At 43.9% G+C, this 20,762-nt stretch overlaps 1 protein-coding gene across 5 annotated transcripts in view; it reads left to right on the top strand.

Annotated features, from left to right (window-relative positions):
* ptpn20 (protein tyrosine phosphatase non-receptor type 20) overlaps positions 1–20,762 on the top strand; it is a 26,768-nt gene extending 6,006 nt beyond the window's left edge. For 2 of the 5 annotated variants that reach the window (XM_034609199.1, XM_034609200.1), the window contains exons 8-47: positions 51–126; positions 778–931; positions 1,109–1,180; positions 1,399–1,573; positions 1,764–1,899; positions 1,991–2,129; positions 2,232–2,384; positions 2,601–2,786; positions 2,882–3,044; positions 3,130–3,397; positions 3,486–3,565; positions 4,327–4,404; positions 4,510–4,617; positions 4,731–4,847; positions 5,271–5,479; positions 5,743–5,844; positions 6,226–6,319; positions 7,020–7,105; positions 7,480–7,651; positions 8,454–8,665; positions 9,350–9,448; positions 9,559–10,064; positions 10,643–11,270; positions 11,597–11,767; positions 11,884–12,058; positions 12,155–12,365; positions 12,445–12,482; positions 12,703–12,789; positions 13,685–13,746; positions 14,083–14,244; positions 14,324–14,561; positions 14,993–15,099; positions 15,255–15,349; positions 15,721–15,857; positions 15,964–16,112; positions 16,497–16,587; positions 18,128–18,462; positions 18,565–18,780; positions 19,492–19,554; positions 19,644–20,762. In XM_034609199.1, coding sequence (XP_034465090.1) covers positions 51–126; positions 778–931; positions 1,109–1,180; positions 1,399–1,573; positions 1,764–1,899; positions 1,991–2,129; positions 2,232–2,384; positions 2,601–2,786; positions 2,882–3,044; positions 3,130–3,397; positions 3,486–3,565; positions 4,327–4,404; positions 4,510–4,617; positions 4,731–4,847; positions 5,271–5,479; positions 5,743–5,844; positions 6,226–6,319; positions 7,020–7,105; positions 7,480–7,651; positions 8,454–8,665; positions 9,350–9,448; positions 9,559–10,064; positions 10,643–11,270; positions 11,597–11,767; positions 11,884–12,058; positions 12,155–12,365; positions 12,445–12,482; positions 12,703–12,789; positions 13,685–13,746; positions 14,083–14,244; positions 14,324–14,561; positions 14,993–15,099; positions 15,255–15,349; positions 15,721–15,857; positions 15,964–16,112; positions 16,497–16,587; positions 18,128–18,462; positions 18,565–18,780; positions 19,492–19,554; positions 19,644–19,754 — 6,461 coding nt within the window. In that variant the 3' untranslated portion in view covers positions 19,755–20,762. Of the gene's footprint in view, positions 1–50; positions 127–777; positions 932–1,108; positions 1,181–1,398; positions 1,574–1,763; positions 1,900–1,990; positions 2,130–2,231; positions 2,385–2,600; positions 2,787–2,881; positions 3,045–3,129; positions 3,398–3,485; positions 3,566–4,326; positions 4,405–4,509; positions 4,618–4,730; positions 4,848–5,270; positions 5,480–5,742; positions 5,845–6,225; positions 6,320–7,019; positions 7,106–7,479; positions 7,652–8,453; positions 8,666–9,349; positions 9,449–9,558; positions 10,065–10,642; positions 11,271–11,596; positions 11,768–11,883; positions 12,059–12,154; positions 12,366–12,444; positions 12,483–12,702; positions 12,790–13,684; positions 13,747–14,082; positions 14,245–14,323; positions 14,562–14,992; positions 15,100–15,254; positions 15,350–15,615; positions 15,858–15,963; positions 16,113–16,496; positions 16,588–18,127; positions 18,463–18,564; positions 18,781–19,491; positions 19,555–19,643 lie in introns of those variants that run through there. The other 3 variants (XM_034609201.1, XM_034609202.1, XM_034609203.1) reach the window with 3 other exon arrangements.

Genomic DNA, 20,762 nt, shown 5'->3' with positions numbered 1-20,762 from the left:
ACAGTAATGTGCTTATTCTGACAACGTGCTCATTTTATGTGTGATTTAAGGGAGTTTATCTCAGAGACCTTGGAGACAAAGACCAAGGAGCTCTCCCACACCATTGTACCAATCCTCTTTGGACAGGTATGTTGTATATTTACACACCCATACACATTGACTATGGTTACATGGATATATTTATGATGTTAACATAAGTTGCTGATAGAAGATTCCTTTTTTCCTTTGTTTACATGTCAGAGAGCACATGTTGCACTTGTTGTTTACATGTTAACGTCAAGCATTTGGTAGCTGCTGAACATGTCGATGCTGCAAAATGCTGCGAAAACTCCATTAGGACGTTATAATACGATTAAGACGTATACATGTCCACATAATAAGACTAATATTATAATACTCCACTTCTTCATTTAATTATTGGTTATTTTGAGTACGACCTTATTCAGGTTAATCAGAAAATGCTGTTTACAAGGCAGAGTCTTATTCTATTGTCTTTATATGGTTAATATGGGAATATAGCTCTACATGTGGACATGGTTACTGTCAGTACTGAAGATAGAAAAGGATTCTCCAGCTTCAGAGTTATTGTATATATACGTGTGCGTGTCAGCAGAGGCAAATCCAACCATTTTTCACGTTCCCCTCTCTTACTGTCCGTTCTAACTTTGAGGCGGACATGACATTGTCTCAGATTTTAACTTTTCCAACTCACTTATCACCGCGTCCGTCCTTCCCCCACCTCCCTCTCCTCTCCTCTCCTTTCTCTCCCCCTCTCAGACTCCCTCGCGGGGTTCGTCACAGGGACAGCAACTGCAGTTGGCTTGGTAGGAGCCCCCACCATGACGTCTCTCCCAAAATGTCAGGCAGATCTCACAGTCCCTCTATCACCTTCAGCGAGTCCTCACTCAGCCTGAGCCAGAGGAAAGCCAAGGTAGGGGCAGAGATAGATTAATGCTGTAACTGTGTGTGTGTGTTGTTGACCTGGATTGCAAGTATAGCTTCTGCGGTAGGGATGCTGGAATACAGTATTTTAGGTGAACAAGAGTGGAGTTTTTTCGTGAAGCATAAAAGTCGATTGTGTTTTTATTATGAATGTTTATTTTGTCAGGCTTTGGGTCCTGAATTCGTAAGAATGCCAGACGAGCAACAAACTATTCTCGAGCTTCCAGGATCCATTGTGGTAAATTCATGATTTCCTCTGCTTCTATCTGTTTCTGATCAGTTTTAATGTACAACTGTTTTTCACACAATTTTTAACTTTAACTGCATGCTAAACTATGTCTGTTCGCATAGCTGCATGTGCAGTGTTTTATATATTCAGGTGCATGCATGTGAATGTTGGTAGGGGGTCTTTTCTATGTGCATGTGTGTCAGTGTGTTTGTGCTCGTACATCACAGTCCAGAAAGGGCCGTTCATGTTCGTCTCAGAGAGAGCTGACTGTGGTGCTGCCTAACGGACAGTACGTGGTGGTCCGCTGTGACATTAAGTCCAAAGCAAGAGATGTGTTTGACATGGTGGTGGCTCATGCAAACTTGGTGGAGCACTTCTACTTTGGTCTTGCCTTCCTAGATGGTAAGGGACATACTACATGGAACCTATAACCTTGATTGCATTCGTTGCACTTCAAAAACATGCAAATTAAAAATCATTTCAAAATATTCATGATCCAACAAAAATTATGCCCTTGCAACTGGCATGAAGGGTGAAATCTTTAAGGCTGTTTCGCTGTTGTTTAGAAGTTTCCTCCTTTTTCATTCTGCAGATGATGAGTATTTCTTTTTGGACCATGAAACAAAAATCTCCAAAGTTGCACCAGACAGTTGGAAAAAAGGGCAGATATCCTCCTTTTTGGTGTTTCTTCGCGTGAAATTTTTTGTTGATGACATTTCCTTCGTTTTGTAAGTACAGTCAACCCATTTGGAGTTTTACTATGCATTGTTCCGAAAAACATTTGCTGCTTTTCACTTCATCTTTTTTCCCGCACCGCAGGCACAGACTGACTCGGCACCAGTACTACTTACAGCTGCGTAAGGATATCATGGAGGACAGGCTTTACTGCAATGAGGAGACAGGCCTGTTCCTCGCCGCTCTCGCTCTGCAGGCGGAGTTTGGGGATTACATGTCAGAGGTACCAAGGATAAAAAACGAAAAAGAACGTTCACCTTTTATCTTTGAATACCAGCATCATCTATGAGAGCGTGTCACAGCGGCGTACTTGGTTCTTTTTCAGTTGTACGGGAAGAATTATTACCAGCCAGAGCATTATGTGTCCACGAGGATGCTGGAGAAGCTGGCCCTGCCCAGTGTCAAGGAGGAGTTGCCAAGACTACATGCAAGTCATGCCCAGATGCTGCCCGAAGAGGCAGAAACAGAGTATTTAAGGGTAGCTAGACTGCAAATGCATCCACTCACACACAAAAACAGATTCCATAATCGAGTGTCCCACTTTGTCCATTGCCCTTTTTCGTGTCTAAAAATGCCTAATTTATGAAAGAGTAACTACTGTTTGCTTTTATTTTGACGACACTCCTATTGTTACACTGCCTGTAATTCTGAAGTTTGCTAGAAGAAGCTACATTCAAAACTGTGTGCCTCTCAGATTGCCCAGCAGCTACCTGAGTATGGGATTATATTCCACCGTGTGGGGAGAGAGAAAAGGCCATTGGTGGGAGAGCTGGTGCTGGGCATCTGTGTCAAAGGCATCATTGTGTACGAGATGAGGAACCACATGCGCACCGTCATCAGGCGTTTTCTCTGGAGGGAAACTGACTCCATATCCACTGGGGTAAAGGAATAAGTGGCATCTCATTCAGAGTTTGCTTTGTAAGATATTCATTTGGTCATGAAGCTCAAAGTAAATGTACGATGTCTGTCTTCCAGCGGCGTAAGCTGATAATCGAGTGCGGCGGGCCCAGTGGGAAAAAGCACAGTTTTATTACAGAGAGCACAAAAATAGCACAGTACCTCCTGAACCTTTGCTCGGCACAGCACAAGTTTCACAGCGAGATGACGTCACGACAACTTAACCACACCATGATACCAGGTGGGAACATTTCAGTGACTGTGCAGATTGGTATTGAAATGAGCACACAAGGGTTACAGTCAAGATTTGTCTTCTGTTTCTCCAGATGAACACTTAGACAAGTACATGTCTGTCTACGGGGGTCGTAACTTGAACCTGAAGCGGATGTCCTGCTCGGAGGGCATGTTGAACCATGTGGGCATGACCCCTGGTCATCCAGACCTCCTCTCCAAGTCCTGTGACGACCTGACAGCCAAGCTGGAGGCTCGACTCCGCCAGCAGAGAGAGATGAGGAGAGAGATGAGCAGAGAGCTGAACAAAGAGCCCCCTGAGACAGGAGAGCTCAGGGACATGAAGGATCAACAGTGTTGGAGGTAGCACTTGTTGATGTTAACATTCATATTGTTATTACTGAAAAATAGTAACAGAGATTGGCTAAATGCTACTTTGCATGCGTTGCAGCGCTCCAGAGCCGATTCCCAGGATGATGTCCAGTGTTTCGCTACATAAGCAGGACTCTGATGCCTCTTCCTCCGTACGAGGTGGATACCTAAACTCACCTCCTTTCAGAAAACACACACGGAAATCGAGAGTGGCACACAGTAGAGAGCATACCTCCACCAAGGCCCATCAATCCCCTTAAATTCAACCAAACTGCACAATTGCACACAAGTATAAATAGGAGTCCTCTAAAAATACCAGATTTTTTCATTAAGATTCATGACATATTCCCTGGGAAATCAGTGAAAATGTCAAAAAAAAAGCCTGATCTCACAACGTTTAAGAACGTCAAAGAAAAAAATCTTCTTTCCTGACCCGTACAACATCGTTGCATCGAGTTTCGTGGTAATAGTTTTTGCATAACCTTGCTTACCAACAAACATAAAAACCAACAAACGTTCAGGGGTGAAAGCATAAGCAAAGGTAAAACATTTTCATATTCGAATCATTCAAGGGCCCCTCGTGACAATATGCATCTGCATTTGTTATGTTAATCGATATGATTTTTCTATAGGCCTCATCTGTATGTTCAAATCAGGGTGTCATGGTGGCTCACTGTTCACTCACAAGAAAGGTCCTTGCTTTGACCCTTTCCAGCCAGCAGGGGCCTTTCTGTGTGTTGTTTGCACGTATTTAACTATGTTTTTAAATCTTATCTTGTCCAAGACATAAGGAGTAGGTGATTTGGAATTAAAAAATTTAAAGAATCCAAAAAGTCTGAAGAAATTAAAAACCACAAAAGAATATATATAAATACATTTACAGTGGCCTATTTATCATTTGTCTAACATGTACTTTACAGTGGATACACCAACCAGGACCCCACCAGAGAGAGAGATAGTCTGTGTGACCTTGAAGAAAGATCCCAAACTGGGCTTCGGTGAGTTTATCAAGCCAAACTGTGATTTAAAATTAATGAGCAGAGCGACGCCTATTCAGATTCTTTAACAGGAGACTTTTGTCTTCCTCTCTGGTCCTGTTTCAGGCTTTGTGATCGTGGGAGAGGACAGCACGGGTAAACTTGACCTTGGGATCTTCATAGCTTCCATTGTGCCTGACGGGCCTGCGGACAGAGATGGACGAATCAAACACGGTAAGGAGCCGCAGCATCACATGAGAACTGGAAACACAGATGCTGGCTTTTTGTAGCTTAACACGTGAACCAACAACAAGGATTTTATAATGATTAGTTTGTTTTTCTTTCAGGGGGACGTCTCATATCTCTAAACAAGATTAGTTTGGAGGGAGTGACATTCAGTGACGCTGCTGCCATCTTACAAACCAGCCCTGAAGAGGTGGAGCTCATTGTGTCCCAGCCTAAACGTAAGATCTGCTCATCGCTGCCTGCACTGTCTGAAAAGTTTAGTTATGTTAACATTCAAGCACATACCTCTGCCAAGGCCCAATAGTCCCCTTATATTCAGTCAAGCTCCACTCCCCTTATAACCCTGGTTTTCTTTAAATCAAGATTCATGAATTATTCCCTGGGAAATCAGTTAAAATGTAAAAACAAAAAACAAAACCCGCCCTATCTTGCAAATTCCTGGATCCGCACCAAATTTGTATGGCTTTTTCCCTGATCCATACTGCATCCTTTCACTAAATTTCAAGGTAATCCGTTTAGTCGTTTTTGCATAATCTTGCTTAGAAACCAACCAATAAACAGCCGAAAACGATCTTCTTGGTGGAAGTAATCAATGTCAATCATGTGACACACATACTGACGTCCAGTTGTTTTCCTATCAGAGACTCTGAGGGACCGTAGGAGTTCCCTGAGTCAAAGTACAATGGGTTTGGCTTTGGAGAGGAGCTTCGGGTCACAGACCACGCTGAGCGGCACAGAGTACCGCCAGGTCGTGGAGGAACTGGAGGAGGCCATCAGTCTGTCCAACATGGCGACCCCCAAGAAGAACAGGAGACTTCACATTCCTGTCGTGAGAATACACGACGCCCAGGTCAGAGCCAGCTCTCAGCTACAGTTCGAGATACGTGACTTTGTTTCCACAGAACAATTCAACATGTGGTCCGAGCTGATAAGTCTTCAACCAGTGCTAATTGATAAATGGATTAAGAGCTCTGATTAATGTGATAAAACTTGTTGTCATTGTCCTGCATCAGAGGTTTCCTGAAAACAACTGCAATCTTCACCTCATTTATTTCTTTTTAAATCTAAATCTTCATTTTTGTAACTGTTTACCTCTTTCTCACTCTTTTTCAGGATCTGTGTTCCAGGTCTCCCTCAGTCATTAGTCTGAAGAGCAGCGAGCGGTTCATAGTGGAGCTAATGAAGAGCAGTGGCAGTCTCGGCATCAGCGTTGCTGTGAGTGATTCAATTGAGTTTATGTCATTTGTCCCTCTCTATAGGAGTTTGAGTTGATTCTGATTGTTTTCTCTGCTCCTCACTATAACTAAAGAAGCGGGAGAAGGGAAGCTGAGACACTGCTACTGTGTTTAGGTAGAGGGTCGTGTGTCCCATGCAATGTTGGCATTTAAAAAGTTAATTGTGCCAAGACCGTAGTGACATTGCTTCCTTGCCTTGCATCAGCTCAGCCAAAGCGATTTACGGGACTAACTGGGAAAGGCCAGTAGGTAACAAGTGAGGACGCTAAGCAACTTGGATCCTTCCCAATGGAGTCAGTGGTGCGGTTATTCGAGGCCATTTGCAACGCTGACAACTGTTTGTAATCTTTCTTGCCAAAAGGGAGGAATAAACACCAACGTGCGATATGGAGGCATCTACATCAAGAGTCTGGTGCTAGGGGGCGCTGCAGAGCAGGACGGACGCATTCAGATTGGTATGATTATCTTTTTATTTTTCAAGTTAACATGTCATCAGCTGGCCGCCAGAAACAAACTGTCTCTGTGAAGGTTTGATTTTGTGCAGCCTCTGATAAAGAAGGAAGAAGAAGTGAAAGCGAGTGACGTTCAGTCACATTTTTAAAAAATGGTTTTGAGCGAGAGCATCACAAAATGTGAATATAAAATCAGTCCTGCTCTCAAACTGAAGGATTGTGCTCTTAAATAAAGATAGAAAAAAACACATACAGTTCTCCCAATACATTTGCGTCATCCTCAAATGATGTGATGACAACTTTGTGAATCATGACACATTGAACATTATTGTTTGATGGAGTTTGTACAAAAGGGCGCAAAGATTTTTCAACTTCTTTGAACAGAATATAGAATAACTGAATGTGGATTGTGTCCATGCTCTTTATTTTACTTATAAAGGAGTAGTAAAGCTGTTCTCAAGGCTTTTTGTTATATAGTCATGCTTTGTTTATTCTGTCAGTTATTTGTATACGTCTGTTCTGCTGGAGCATTGATGTGTCTGTGTTCATGCTTCAATGAGCAGGAGCGACTGTTGAATTTGTTGACGTGCCCGTTAGCCCCACACACACGCACGCACGCACGCACGCACGCACGCACACACAAAAAACGTTTATGTATTGATGTTGCTAATGATGATGAGATTTGCGTTTGTGCATATGACAGGTGACAGACTGCTGGAGGTTGACGGAGCCAACCTGAGGGCCGTGAGTCACCATCAAGCTGTCGAGTGCCTGAAGAGGACTGGGGAGGTATGCACACACGCATACACACACATGCACATGGCCGCAAACATGCACATGCAATACAACACATTTACATGCTGATATGATTATTATCAGTACAGTGTGTGTCATCTCCAGGAGAAACTGCTTTAAACAACATATCTTGTGCTGTGTATCCAAACAAAGAGTACGCTGAGATTTATGCCTCAAGTCTCGTTCTGGTCCTTTTTCCCATCCTCAGTAAATATAGATTTTCTCCAACCAGGAATCAATTCTTGAATAACCTCACTGAAGTAGTTTCAGTTACTGAGCTACTGTAAATCATATATAAGACTGTACTGTAACTGTATCATTTTTGCAATACACTATTGTGTGTGTGTTTGCATCCTATTCCCCCATAGGTGGTGAACCTGCTGCTGGAGAGGGAGCCCACGGTATTCTTGGAGCCCAGACCTGACTCACCCTGCCCCCTATTAGCCCACAGTCGGTCATACACGCAGCCCCCCAGGACCGAGGTCTCCGTGGAAACGACCTTGAGTGGTCGAGCCAAGGACTACAGCTTTGTGACGGATGGTGAGAGGGGAGATGAAGGGGCAGATACACTCACAAAAGGAAGAAAAAAAGAAAAGAGAAGATAGACAGCGGCAGGCACACACACACACACACAAACACTCGCACATATAGCCCAGAGGTGACAGTGAGTCATCTGACAGCTACATTGTGGTTGCTGTCAGAGTCTGACGATGCCTCAGTCCCCCGAGACAGCGTGTGCTGAAACCTTGAAGCTGCCTGTTCAGCTTAGTTAAAGGAATAGTTTCTTAATTCCCATACTGGAACTAGTACAAAGAAATGTGAGGAAGACTAATTTACTTCTTATAAGAAAATTCCACAAATGTCTGTCTGTCTAGAAATGGAACGCACATCTCTTGACCCGTTCATCTTATCGGCTTCACACTTGGCACGTGTTTTGTTGATTGACCAGGGAAGTGCAGTGCCATGGTTTATGCAATTTGGACATGCAATATGTTTTTTATCAATAAAATTTGAATAACCAGCGCCCTGTAGCAGTCAGTGGGGGCTGTCTTCAATAAAATCTGTCCTGCCAGATCATTTTGATAATTGTATTACTCACCTTATCGCATTGACACAAACATTGACTCAGACAAGTGCTGCGGGTACTAGTCTCCACCATGGCAGCAACATTCATAGAATCACTTCCTATTTAGCAAGTTCAGAGTAGTACTAGAGCACTGCACTAGTTTATTTTTATTTTTTATCACAATGTCGCAAATCTGGACTCACATTTGCAGAATAATGATTACGCAACACACACATTAATGCCCCAAGTCTCCTCAACATCTCTTCCCTTTCCCAGAAAACACACATGACGTTGTGCTAAAGAAGAGCCTGTCCGGCCTCGGCTTCAGCTTTTACATCTCACAGCTTCACTCGGGGCAGGACCGAGGCAGCATCGTCCGCATCAAGCGCCTGTTCCCGGGTCAGCCGGCGCTGGAGAGTGGCCTGCTGCGAGAGGGGGACGTCATTTTGTCCGTCAACAGGGAGCCCCTGAAGGACCTCTCTTACCAGGTGGGATATTTTAGAATGATTGTTAATCCTTACGTACTTCCACCTGTGAATTAACAACCACATTCATAAACAGTCCCGCTGTGGTTTTGGTTCTGCTAGATCGTTTTTTTTCTAACATTGAAGCAGAGACATAAAAAAAGCGGTCAAAAAATATTAGCCTGGTTTACAAGGTGTTAACCACAACCTTAAAACCATTCACACTTTGGGCCCTGATGGCAGCACAGTAGGTTGGTTCATCTGTGGATAAATGATAATCATGAATGGGCAGGGAGGTGTGTGAGCAACAGTTTGAACCCTGGTGTTTCTTAAGGTCTTGGCCGTGTTATGTAGTTCACTAATCCTTTAATCCCATAGTACTGGAAATAGCACGCTGGTTGTGTCATAGCATTTGATGTGTCATTTAACCTTTTGTGTACTGCCAAGGAGTTACAGCGGAGCATTTAAACATACAGCAGGTAAATAGATTTGCACATTTTGAGTCTGCCTTGAGGTCAGATGGTGCCACAACATAACCATATACCTTACCCTAACCTTAAAACAGGTCTTCACCTTAAAGTTTAATGGTTTTCATCATGGGGACTTGGTTTTTGTCTCAATAAGGAAGACACATGTGACTGTGTTAATAGATGTAGGTCCCAACAACGTGAGTAATACCTGGACCCACTTTTTCTTGTGCTGTTTCAGAGGGTTTTGTTCCTGCTGCGTGGAGCTCCGTCGGAAGTTCATCTGCTAATCTGTCGACCAGGTCCTGGAGTGCTATATGATGCAGATGGCAACACACTGGTGAGCTCCGTGTACACACCTACTGTTAATGCACAAATACAAAAAAAACAACACTTAAGTTCGGCTGAGTGACCCTAACACATTGTTGGACCTCCTTTCTGACTCTGTAGACTCCTGCATCCACCCGTGAGGCTCGATCCCACTCTCTGGATATCAGACTAGGAGAGGACTACAGCCAGCTCCTGAAGTTTCAGTATGACGTCAACATAGCCGCCCAGAAACAAGCCCCCACCCAGGACGAAGATGTGACCATTACAGCAGAGAAAAACCCAGAGCCTCCTGCAGCTCCAGCACCCCCGGAGAGTCTGGACTGTGAAGTGCAGGTCAACCAATCTCCTCCATCACCTCCTCGCTTACCCCCATCACCCACGTCGCCTCCGTCACCAGTCTCGCCAGCCTCACCGGCATCGCCCACCTCGCCTGCCTCACAAACCTCCGGCTCTCCACCAGCTCCAACGGAGTCGCGATCGACCACCAGGAATCCAGATGAACAACAGGAAGTAGGAGGAAAGAAGAAGAGAAGGGACGACGGAGAGGAGGTTGCAACAACTTCAAGTTCAACCGTGATACTCATGGACGTCTGTCCCAAGACTGCTTCAAACTCTGTGTATGCCAGGTACTGTATCATGTATAGAAACATGTGAAAACTAACACATATTATTGCATTTCACATTTAAAAATCAGCAGTGGTCTGTATGAAGTTTGCATACAGGGACATGCAGATTGGGGTTAGGTGAATTGGAGACTCTAAATTGACCATAGGTGTAAATTGTTGTTGGTCTCTATATGTATGACCTGTGATACTCTGGCGGAGGTATGTACTCTACTAACTGACGATCTAGTTCAATTTGAAGTAATAATTATATTTCCTTGTTATGCGTTGAATTTATTAAGCTTTTAAGAGGAATGTTATGATGATTTTTATTCTATCTCTCTGTTATTTCTCTCCAGATTTAATATTTATAGTTTCCATCTCGTTTTGTCTCTAGTTGTAAGACTTTTGACAAATGTGAAAGCAAAAAAAATTCTAAAGTCTGCTGGGATAGGCTGCTTTCTTGTTGGTAGGGTGATGTGTAGATTCAATCATAGCTCCTGCTGCTCCTCCGTCACAAGCGCATCATTTAAAATAAAGACAGGAATTTGAAAATCATTATTTTAAGTAAACTACACTATGCACTGTTTGTTTATCTGCAGTGGAGTCAGAGAGGAGGCAGATGGAAGTGTGACCTACTGCCTCGTGGGAAATGGGCTGACGATCATGGCAGATGAAGAGTACCTGACCATCAGCTCCACCCTGGAGCCTCCTCACAGCTTCCCCTCCGGTCTGGCCACTCACAACCCAACACCCAACCTAATAGGCTCTCAAACCTCCAACAGCTCGTCAGGGTTCAGCTCTCAGAATCCAAACCTCTGCCCCCACGTCTCCGCCACCACCATCCCACCCCTCGGCCTCTCAGCTGACACCCCGACCACCTGCACACTGGCCCACCCATCTCAGCCACTCACAACGCAGCCGCCGAAAGCCAAGCATCACCCGATCCAGCAGGGACTGAGTCACTACATAGCCTTTCCCGAGAGCAGCAGGCCTGTGGTGCCTCAACCCCAGCCTCCTGCTCCACCACAGACCCCCATTACAGCCCAGATCATCCCCTCTGTGCCTCACTGCGTCAGTCCGCCTGCTCCGACGCTGCCACCCACAGTGCTGCCTGCCCCTGCCCAGAGCCACATGCAGCCTAGGGAAGAGCCAGAGAAGAAAGAGAGGGATTACAAGAATGATGATTATGAGGAGGAGGATGAGGAAGAGGAAGAGAGTCGAAGAAAGGCAAGTGACATTTCTTAGCTTTCTGGTTCACATTTTCAACTTTGCTAAGAAATGCTATAGATATGCTTTTATCATTGTTGGTTCATTAAAGTAACTTCTTTCAAACACTGGCATGAAGTTGAATATTTTGGCTTTGGGTCAAGGAAACAATGATTTTTAATTTAGCTTCTGTAACTCGCAACAATCCAAATATGTAGCGACAGCGAGACAGCAAGAATTTGACTGTAGACATAAGCATCCACAGAAGATTAATCTAAGGAATTATTCTTGTTGCATTGTTGTATATCTATTTAATACATGAATTGTCTCTGTGTCTTGACTTTCAGGGAATGGTCAAAGAGTTTGAAATGACAGTGGTTCTGACCAAGTCCAGGAGTGGAAGCTTTGGCTTCACCATTACTCGCAGCAAACTGGACAACTGCTACTACATACAGGAGATACTGGACAACCCAGCCAAGGCAGATGGACGACTCAGGGCAGGAGACAGGCTCGTCACTGTACGTGCAAACACACACATGCACCCAATCGTGCATTCTTGCATGTGAGCTGTATATATATATTCGTGCTTGGCTAGTTGACCATGCGCAATTCCTCCCCTGTCATCTGTCTCCAGGTGAACGGGCATGATGTTACCAGTGTGGCAGACGATTATGCCATGACGATCCTCAGGTCATCTCCGCGAAGACTGAGTATGACCCTGGGGAGGGCGGTGACCAACCTGGTGGCCCCGCCGCCCTGCGACAACCTGCCCGACATTGTCCTGTACAAGACGACTTCTGGACAGCTCGGTGCGACACACGCTGTCTGACACTTTAAAGACACAGTACATGAAGCTCTTGTCAATCATTTGCACTGAATTGGGTCTATGTGTGCGCACTCCCCAGGTATAAAGCTGACTGGGGGCATTGGCAGCAAATGGCAGGGCATCTACTGTCTGGAGGTGGTGCCAGGCTCCCCAGCCAGTGAGGAGGGGAGCGTCCAACCCAATGACAAAATCATCTACATCTGTGGCAGGTGCACGCTGGGTATGACCCTAGAGGATGCGGTCAAAGCGTGCGAGATCGCGCCTCGTAAAGTTAAACTTAAAATCATCAGGTATGTGCCCTCACCGGCTAAAACACTGAGATGTGTGTTTAATTCTGTGAATGACTTTGATTGTTTGTGTCTGTTACAGAGAAGACCAGCCGGTGAACCCCAGGGCTAAGTGGAACGGTAAGCTCTGAAGGATTTATGCACGGTTGAGTTAACCCCAGGATAAACAGGACAGTTTGGTCGTTATATGCACTGAAGGATCACCTAGAAACCAGATATGTTTGTGCTCAACTATGATTACAGAAGTTCAATCATTACCAGAAAGTATTAGAACTCTGTGAAGACAGGAAATTACTTGTCTGTAGACGTATAAGGCCTTAAACAATTTTTTCGTTTGTAGGCCTGTTTGACTGGAAAAAGGAAAGGAAGTCCTTCACTCGTTTTGAAGAACCCGTCTCTCCAGATAAAGACTCCCCTACAGAAGAGGGTGAGTTTATTTTCTTTCTCTCCCTCTCTTTTCCCTCTCTCCATCTCCTCCGAACTCTCTCCATCAGCATGTTCTATCAGCAGCATAACTGGTTCCCTCTCTGTCGTTTGCTTGTTGTCCCTTTGTCTGTGTGAAGCCGGAGCTCGGTGCTGAAAGATAGGTCTCTTTGCAACTGTGTGTATGCGTGCGTGTGTGTGTGCGCATGCGTGTTTGTGTGTGTGTGTGTGTGTGTGTGTGTGTGTGTGTGTGTGTGTGTGTGTGTGTGTGTGTGTGTGTGTGAGAGATCTGAATGCTGACAGACAGATCCTGGGCTCTCACAGCAGGATTAATAATTACCAAGCCTCTGGCCCTCCACTGGTGTATTAGACTGCACAGCTGAAGGCGTCGTACACACACACACACACACACACACACACACACACACACACACACACACACACACGAGCACACACACACTGACAGTGCCATACAGTTAGTGGTCTATAGGGCAGGTAGCTCAGTTGCCTGGTGACAGTGCATGCAGCGGTAAGGGACAGTAGAGAGGGTCACTTTGAAAAGGACCAACCTTGTTCACATGTCATACAAGAGACGCACCTATCAACACATCTCTTTCAAAATGGCCGAAGAGGTGGGAGGTTGGTGTGTGTTGTGTCTGTTTCAGAAATTCCCTCGGCTGTAAATGGATGCCAGGATGGAGATTGGTACCGAAGAGAATTTTCATTTTAATTTTTATCTATGGACCGAACTAAAGGCTTTACCCCTTAATAACAATTACATCACTTTTATTAGCTTGATCATTATTTGTAATATCGGAAACAACAGGTGTTGTTTAGTCTGCACTGGTCACTCACTCATTCTTACTCCTCTCGGTTTTTTTTGCTTTGTTTTTTTACAGCTGAAGTTGTGTGTAGGACTGCTGCTAAATTCCGATGTCTCTCTCTCAGCCAAGAACAAGACGTAAGTTTCTGAGCATATTATTAATCTTTGACCTTCTTTTTTCGAGAACTCACTCGTCTTTATCGTCTCTTTCCATTTCTATTTATTGTTTTCCTGTAACTGCACATCTCGTGAAGAGTCTGCTGAAACGTACACTGTAACATGAGTCTACTGTGTGTCAATCTGCGAATGCATTCATTGCTGGGGTGGTGGAGGTCACTGTCTGCATGTTTGTGTCAGGCTTTCTTTACACCTGATTGTTTAAGGTCCTGATCTGAGTCTCTATTCCTCTGTTGCTGAATCCTCAAAATTCTTGTTCTCTTTCCCTTTTTTGCCTCTGCTTCTTTGTTCCTGCAGAGTTGCATCATGCAAGTAGAGTTCTCAAAACCAGACGGAGGAGGCTTTGGCTTTGCTTTGGTCGGAGGAACAAACGGCAGCATGCTCAGAGTTAGGGAAATCTGCTCGGGTGGAGTAGCTGAGCAGGACGGCAGGCTGAGAGTGGGAGATATTTTATTAGAGGTAACCACCCATCATAACTTCTGACTGTTTTATAAACTGTTGTTGGGGAAAACCCTGATCCTCACTGATTATGTTCCAGGTGAACGGTGTGATTGTTTCGGGCCTGAGCCACAGTAAGGTGGTGGACATCCTGCGTAAAGCCGAGGGCAGCGTGCAGCTCACCATCTGCAGAGACATCCTACCACTGACCTACTCCGAGTCACCCCCACCGCCCAACATGTCCTCTCAGACTGAGGCTATTTTAGCTGAGCAACCGGCCTCTGAAACTCGCTCCTCACCTGACGTCATGGTGAAGAGGCCGGTTGAGCACCCGCCTGGTATGATCTCCTGTCTTTCCTATTATCATGGATATGTGTGAGAGTGGATGTTGAATACAAAGCTGTAGACTTCAACTAAAATTAAACCTTTTATACTTTATTACGAAGAAAATGCACTGAAAATACGGTGTGAACCAGACTTTTACACTAGAATGTCACTCAGTAGTGTAAACCTCTGCCAAAGACCCAACAGTCCCCTTATGAAACCACATTTAAATTAACTAGATCCGGACGTTCATGTGGATCTGCACCAAATTGTACACAGATATATAAATATCAGTCCCCTTAACATGCCTGATTTCAGCAAGATCTATGAATTATTCTCTGGGAAATCAAGAATAAACGCAATATTAAACAAAGAGAAAAAAAAAAACTGTATGATTCCCTCCACTAAATTCTATCCTTATAAATGTGCATCTTTGCTGTTTCAGAGGCGACGTCATCTCCTGTTATTAAAGAAACAACTGTTGTCCTAACGTCACCACCGCCTCCACCGCGCCGACTCACTATTGTAACAGACGAGGTTGAAATAATACCGGTAACATGCACAACACCAAGCATTCACACACACATAAATGAATAAAGTGGTCATTTTGATGTGCTCCTCTGTTTAAATTCAATCACATCCCTCTTTACCTCTGTACTAACATCTACTACTAACATCTCGCTCCTCCTCCCGTCTGTTGCTGCTTGTCTGTGGATCAGGAGAGCTGTAACAGCACCCCCTCTCATCAAGCTTGCTGCCCGTCCCTCAATGTCACTGACATGTTGCATGGAGCTTCTGACAGGTAGTAACTTCCCAAACTACTCCTCTACTTGTTTTTACCCTCATCCTCTTGCTTTTCCTTTGGTTTGTTGGAGTTCCTCTCTTAACCACATGAAGGCAGCAGAGAGCAATAAATAAAACATACTGTTGCCAATGGAGAACCCCAATGAGACAAAAACTAGCGTGAAAGTTAGGAAATATAATAGTAGCATTCTCTATAGCCTAAAAACAAGAAAAGTATTGAGCATCAAACAGATATTTTAGCCTCTTGTCTATACTGTATTTTAGGTGGAAAGGTCGCAGGGACAGGAAGCTCAGCCTTGCATGATTTCATCCCCTCCTACCGAAGAGTAAAAATGGTCTGGTCTCACCCCTGCCCCCTGACTCCCCCAGGAAACATATTGTGACCAAACTCTTGGACCATTCCTGCAAAGACATCCGGAAACTCCAGTCAGACGGCTGGAGCAGCGAGGAAGAAGATGATGATGTATTTGACGCCAGCCAACAGGAAACAACCTCACCCCAAATAGGTATCTGTTCCTCCATACTGTTGTGCTAATGTGTTAAAATCTTAATCTATGCTGAGCCGCACAAACAAACCTCACCCTTCTCCATTTTCCTCTCATCTATCCTCAGGCCCACCCATAGTGTCAGAGGAGGAACTGGCCAGTTTAGCTCTCATCAGCCCAGCGAGGAGCAGCCAGTATTCAGGGTCAAGAGTCAAAGCTCTTATCCAGATTCTGCAGCATCAAGTGGACCAGCAGGAACTGGTCAAAGAGTTCATGGTGTGTATGGTTCAAAACAACCGAGGCTCACCAGGGCCCTGAAATCCAATCAAGCTGCACCAAATTGCACAGACAATACCAGTGTCCTAAATGTTTTATTTTTCATCAAGATTCATGAATTATTCCCACAGAAATCCAGTAAAATATCAAATAAATCTCGCAATGTCAAAGAAATTGAAAAAAGGATCCGTCCCCCTGATCCAAATCCACACCCAAATTGTATGCCTTCTTCCCTGACCCAGACCACATCCTTCCACCAAGCTGCAAAAACGACAGGCAGACACACACATAGATACTCAGTCATTACTAAGACATTGCGCTTGCAGGCTTTTCTTATGGACAGACACAGACAATATATAATAAAATGATGTATTTGTATTTCAGGCTCTGGAACATCTGAAGCCCTCTGACAACTGTGTGGTGGGAAAAGCCCCTGAGAACAGAGATAAGAACCGCTACAGAGACATCCTGCCCTGTAAGTCTGAGAGACAACTTTCTTCTGGCAGAATCTTACCTTTTACTTTCTCCCTTTGTTCAAACCACACACACACACACACACACACACACACACACACACACACACACACACACACACACACACACACACACACACACACACACACACACACACACACACACACACACACACACACACACACACACACACACACTTATTGGATAGTTTGTTTGTTGGCACTCTCCTCAGCTGCCCGGTTCAAGTTGACTGTAAGGCCTCTAATGATGGTAGAGGAGATATTTGTTTACAAGTTGCTTAGTCCTGCACAGCAAATCATAATATCAATCTTTCACTGGTGCAGCACTTAAAATTTGCTTTGACTCAGCCAAGAACATAATAATGAAATAGATGTCATCTGGTACCAACCCTGTAATTATGTGAGATTTATACTTTTAATAAATAAAGCAGGAGCAAATAATATTATAAGCTGTGTAATCACCATGAATGTCGGGGGGGATAAATACAGAGAGATTGGATGGAAAAAGGAAAAAAACTCCACAAAAGGCGTGCATATGTGAGTTCAGTGAAAGGGTGTAATGCTTGAATTGAGATAAGATAAGATAAAATAAAATAATCCTCTATTGGTTTAGGATTAAACTATTACAACAGCAAGAGTCAAAAATAGGCATCATTAAGCAATAATAAGTAAAATGCAATACTTAATTGTGAGGAATGTAAAAAATATAGAAAAGTATTAATGGAATAAAACTAATATATACAGTGTAAAAACAAGAAAAATATGTGCAGTGTGAGACTATGTACAGTGAATGGTTTGCACATGAACCATAGAATTAACACTGAATATTGTAAAAAAATTAATTAAAATCCTTAAAGTTATTCTCTCAAACACTAATGTGCGCGTTCTTACACTGGGAAACTCGCACATTAAAACACACATACTATAATCAGCATTTACGTCCAGTTCCGGCAGTGTGTTGAGGTGAAAAGAGTCAGATCGGAGATACGTGAGTGAGATGAAAAGGATAGTGACCCCCAGTGGAATACGGACACACCTCAGTGTACTACTCATTGCCTGCTGCCTGTTACAAATGCTATTTGTGCAAGTGGTCCAAAAAAAAAAGAACATGCTCGGATCAATTGCGTTTAACTATTTTATTTTGAAAGCCAGGTTTCCAGTCTCTGGCTTTCCTGACTTCACACGTAGGAGGTTGGGGGGGAGTAACCCAAAACAACATTCCTAACAGCCTTTAGTCTATCACCTCTCTCATCACCAACAAACTTCTTCACAGCGCTTGTTTGTTGAACCTAATTCCAGACCTCAGAGCTGTTTACCTGGTGTTATTTACAGTACTCCAAGATCATGTGCTTTAGGCGAGAAACAAGGCAGCAGTGTTTGTTGTTGATGGTCAAGAAATCAATGGAGAAATCAAATGGGGAAAACACGTCTTCCCAAATTTTTCTGTTTGAGGGAGAATGCTACTAGGGGTGCAGTTTGTTTCAATCATGAATTCACGCAGTTTCTCTTTTCCCTTCATAGACGACAAAACACGTGTTGCCATTGGAGAGAACCAGGACTACATCAACGCCAGCTACATCCGCATGCAATTCCGCGACAAGGAGTTCTTCTACATCTCCTGCCAGGGCCCGCTGCCCTCCACAGTGTCAGCCTTCTGGCAGATGATCTGGGAAAACAAATCGGACGTCATCGCCATGATGACCCAGGAACTGGAACGGGGAAGGATCAAGTGTCACAAGTACTGGCCAGAGAAGCTGGGCGTGCCCCTGGACACCGGCAGGTACCAGCTGCACCTGGAGAACCGACAGCACCTGGAGTACTTCCACATTAAGGTCATCCGAATGGTGGAGACAGAGGTAGGAGAGGAGTTCCTGCCTGTCTGGTCAACGACCTGCTGCAATATCCTTCTTTACTCTGAACTTCAAATGCAATGTTTTTTCAACTCGTTGTCATTTCAGACCAATCAGACACATTTTGTCCATCACCTGAAGTTCACGCACTGGCCTGACCACGGTGTGCCGCACTCCTCTGAGCAGCTGGTTCGCTTCATCCGCTACCTGAGGGCAGTGCATCATCAGGGGCCAGTGACGGCTCACTGCAGCGCCGGCATCGGACGCACGGGAGTTCTCATCTGTACCGACATTATCATCAGTCTCATTGAGAACGATTTACCTGTGAGTGGAAGCCAGTGTGATAGCTTAAGTTAGCAAGAACTTTGGTGATCTCCTGACTTTAGACTCTTGCACCTTCATCAGGTCAAATCTGTCATTTGTCCAATACTTTAGTTCAGCTTAAAATAAAATAGGTTAAAACACTCACTTTGTGTTCGGTTTAGCACTAAATTTCAAATGCTATTATGCTAACACACTAAACTAAGATGGTGAATATTTTACTAGCATGAGTACAATCAGAGTGTATATAAAGATGGACGACATGTTAGTGGATGGAACATGTACCAAACTAAACACGTTCAATAATTTTTTCTCAAATATGTTTTTTTGTACTTTTTCTTAGTTTTTACTACACTGATGTATGTTACATTTTTGGTATTAATTTGCTATAAAATGGCTGAGACTGACTCGTGATTGGTCGAGCGTGTGTATTGGCTCCATCTTCCGATCGCTACTGCACATACTCAGCCTCCAAATGACGTAACTGGCACAAGATGGCAGCGTTCATATCCGAGATATTTCGGCTTCATTTCTGGATAGTGGGAGGATGTGGAGATACTTCGTCCATACAGTCTATGATACAGCCTCATACAGTTGCTAGAATGATTCTTAATCTTGGATAAGTGTCTACTCAATTCATTATTGATATAATTAAAAATAAACTAAAGCAGCATGTTGTAGTTGTGCCTAACCCTCTTCTTTCTCTGTCTTCAGATCGACGTGAGCGACATTGTAAAGGAGATGAGACTCCAGCGGCACGGAATGATTCAAACCAAGGTCAGTGCCAAAGTTCAAAGTTCAAGCTTTAAAAAAAAAAAGACAGTTCCTGAAAGCTAGACGTGGCCTTTGTCTCTCTCTCGTTCCAGGAACAATACCTCTTCTGCTACAAAGTCTGGTTGGAGGTTTTACAGGGCATTTTACAGCTTCACAGCAGCCAATGGCAGCCGGAGAGTCCCCGAGACCACAAAGTGGTCTGAATGTTTCCACTTTCACCTCACCTGCCTGAGAAGCTCAGGCTGTATATGTGTAACCTTGTTCAGTCAATCACACCACAGACTGGTGGTGGACTTTTCTTTGGCTGTAGTTAGTTTAGTTAGCGAGAATATGAACCCTGTATTTCTCTGTTTTGATACTTTGTGTTGAGGCCTCTCGGTTAGTTACAATGACTTTTTCTTATACGTGCTCTCGGTGCTGTGATTATGTCCGTTTCTTTTAGATCACTGGGGTTGTTTTGCCTTTCCAGGCTTAGTGATTTGCCTTCTGTCTCTAGCATGTATTTTTTTATTTTTGTGTCACTATCTGAATGTATTATTTATTTTTCTCCAAACCTTTTAATTTGCATATTGCATTTATTTTATTAACAGTCATATTGCATGGAACTTAAAAAAAGAAAACATAATATCCACATCTTTAAACTGGGCAGTAGTGTCACTAATGTCATCAGAGTGCACAACTTTAAAATCATCGTACCAACGTTGGTGTCCGTCTGAAACCCTGATGAATAGCGCTTGAGTAAGCGACGTGTTATCATTTCATTAAGTGCATTTCTAACCCTGGAGAAAAAGGGCATTAGCAAAATGAGTGGTATTGATTTTTCAGTTCATCGTGTACGGTAATGAAAAGCATCAAGTGCCTTGGAATGACTCATTCGGTCGCTCCACGCTGACCAGAAGTCACTTGTCACAAGAGGTCGGGGGACCGAGAGCAGGCGCCCGGCGGTGGTTAGACTGAATGTGCAGCTTTCAGTTTGTGGTTTGAGGTGGATCGGTTCAAACCGGAGGAGGGTTACATCTCACTTTTTGGTTACTTTGAACAATGTGAAGTTTGCACACCGCCTCTAAATCTTTTTTCTTTCTTTGTGGGCCCATTTTATACAAAAACAGAATCACAATGAAAGTCTTACTACACATAACACAACTTGCACATCCCAATACAGATAAAGAATGATTTGACGCGACAAATGTTTTTAGATGAATTCATTTTTT

Source organism: Hippoglossus hippoglossus, chromosome 15, assembly GCF_009819705.1.
Source record: "Hippoglossus hippoglossus isolate fHipHip1 chromosome 15, fHipHip1.pri, whole genome shotgun sequence".
Classification (NCBI taxonomy): domain Eukaryota; kingdom Metazoa; phylum Chordata; class Actinopteri; order Pleuronectiformes; family Pleuronectidae; genus Hippoglossus; species Hippoglossus hippoglossus.
Note: the sequence above shows the minus strand (reverse complement) of the source record. Positions and strands in the feature narration are given on the sequence as shown.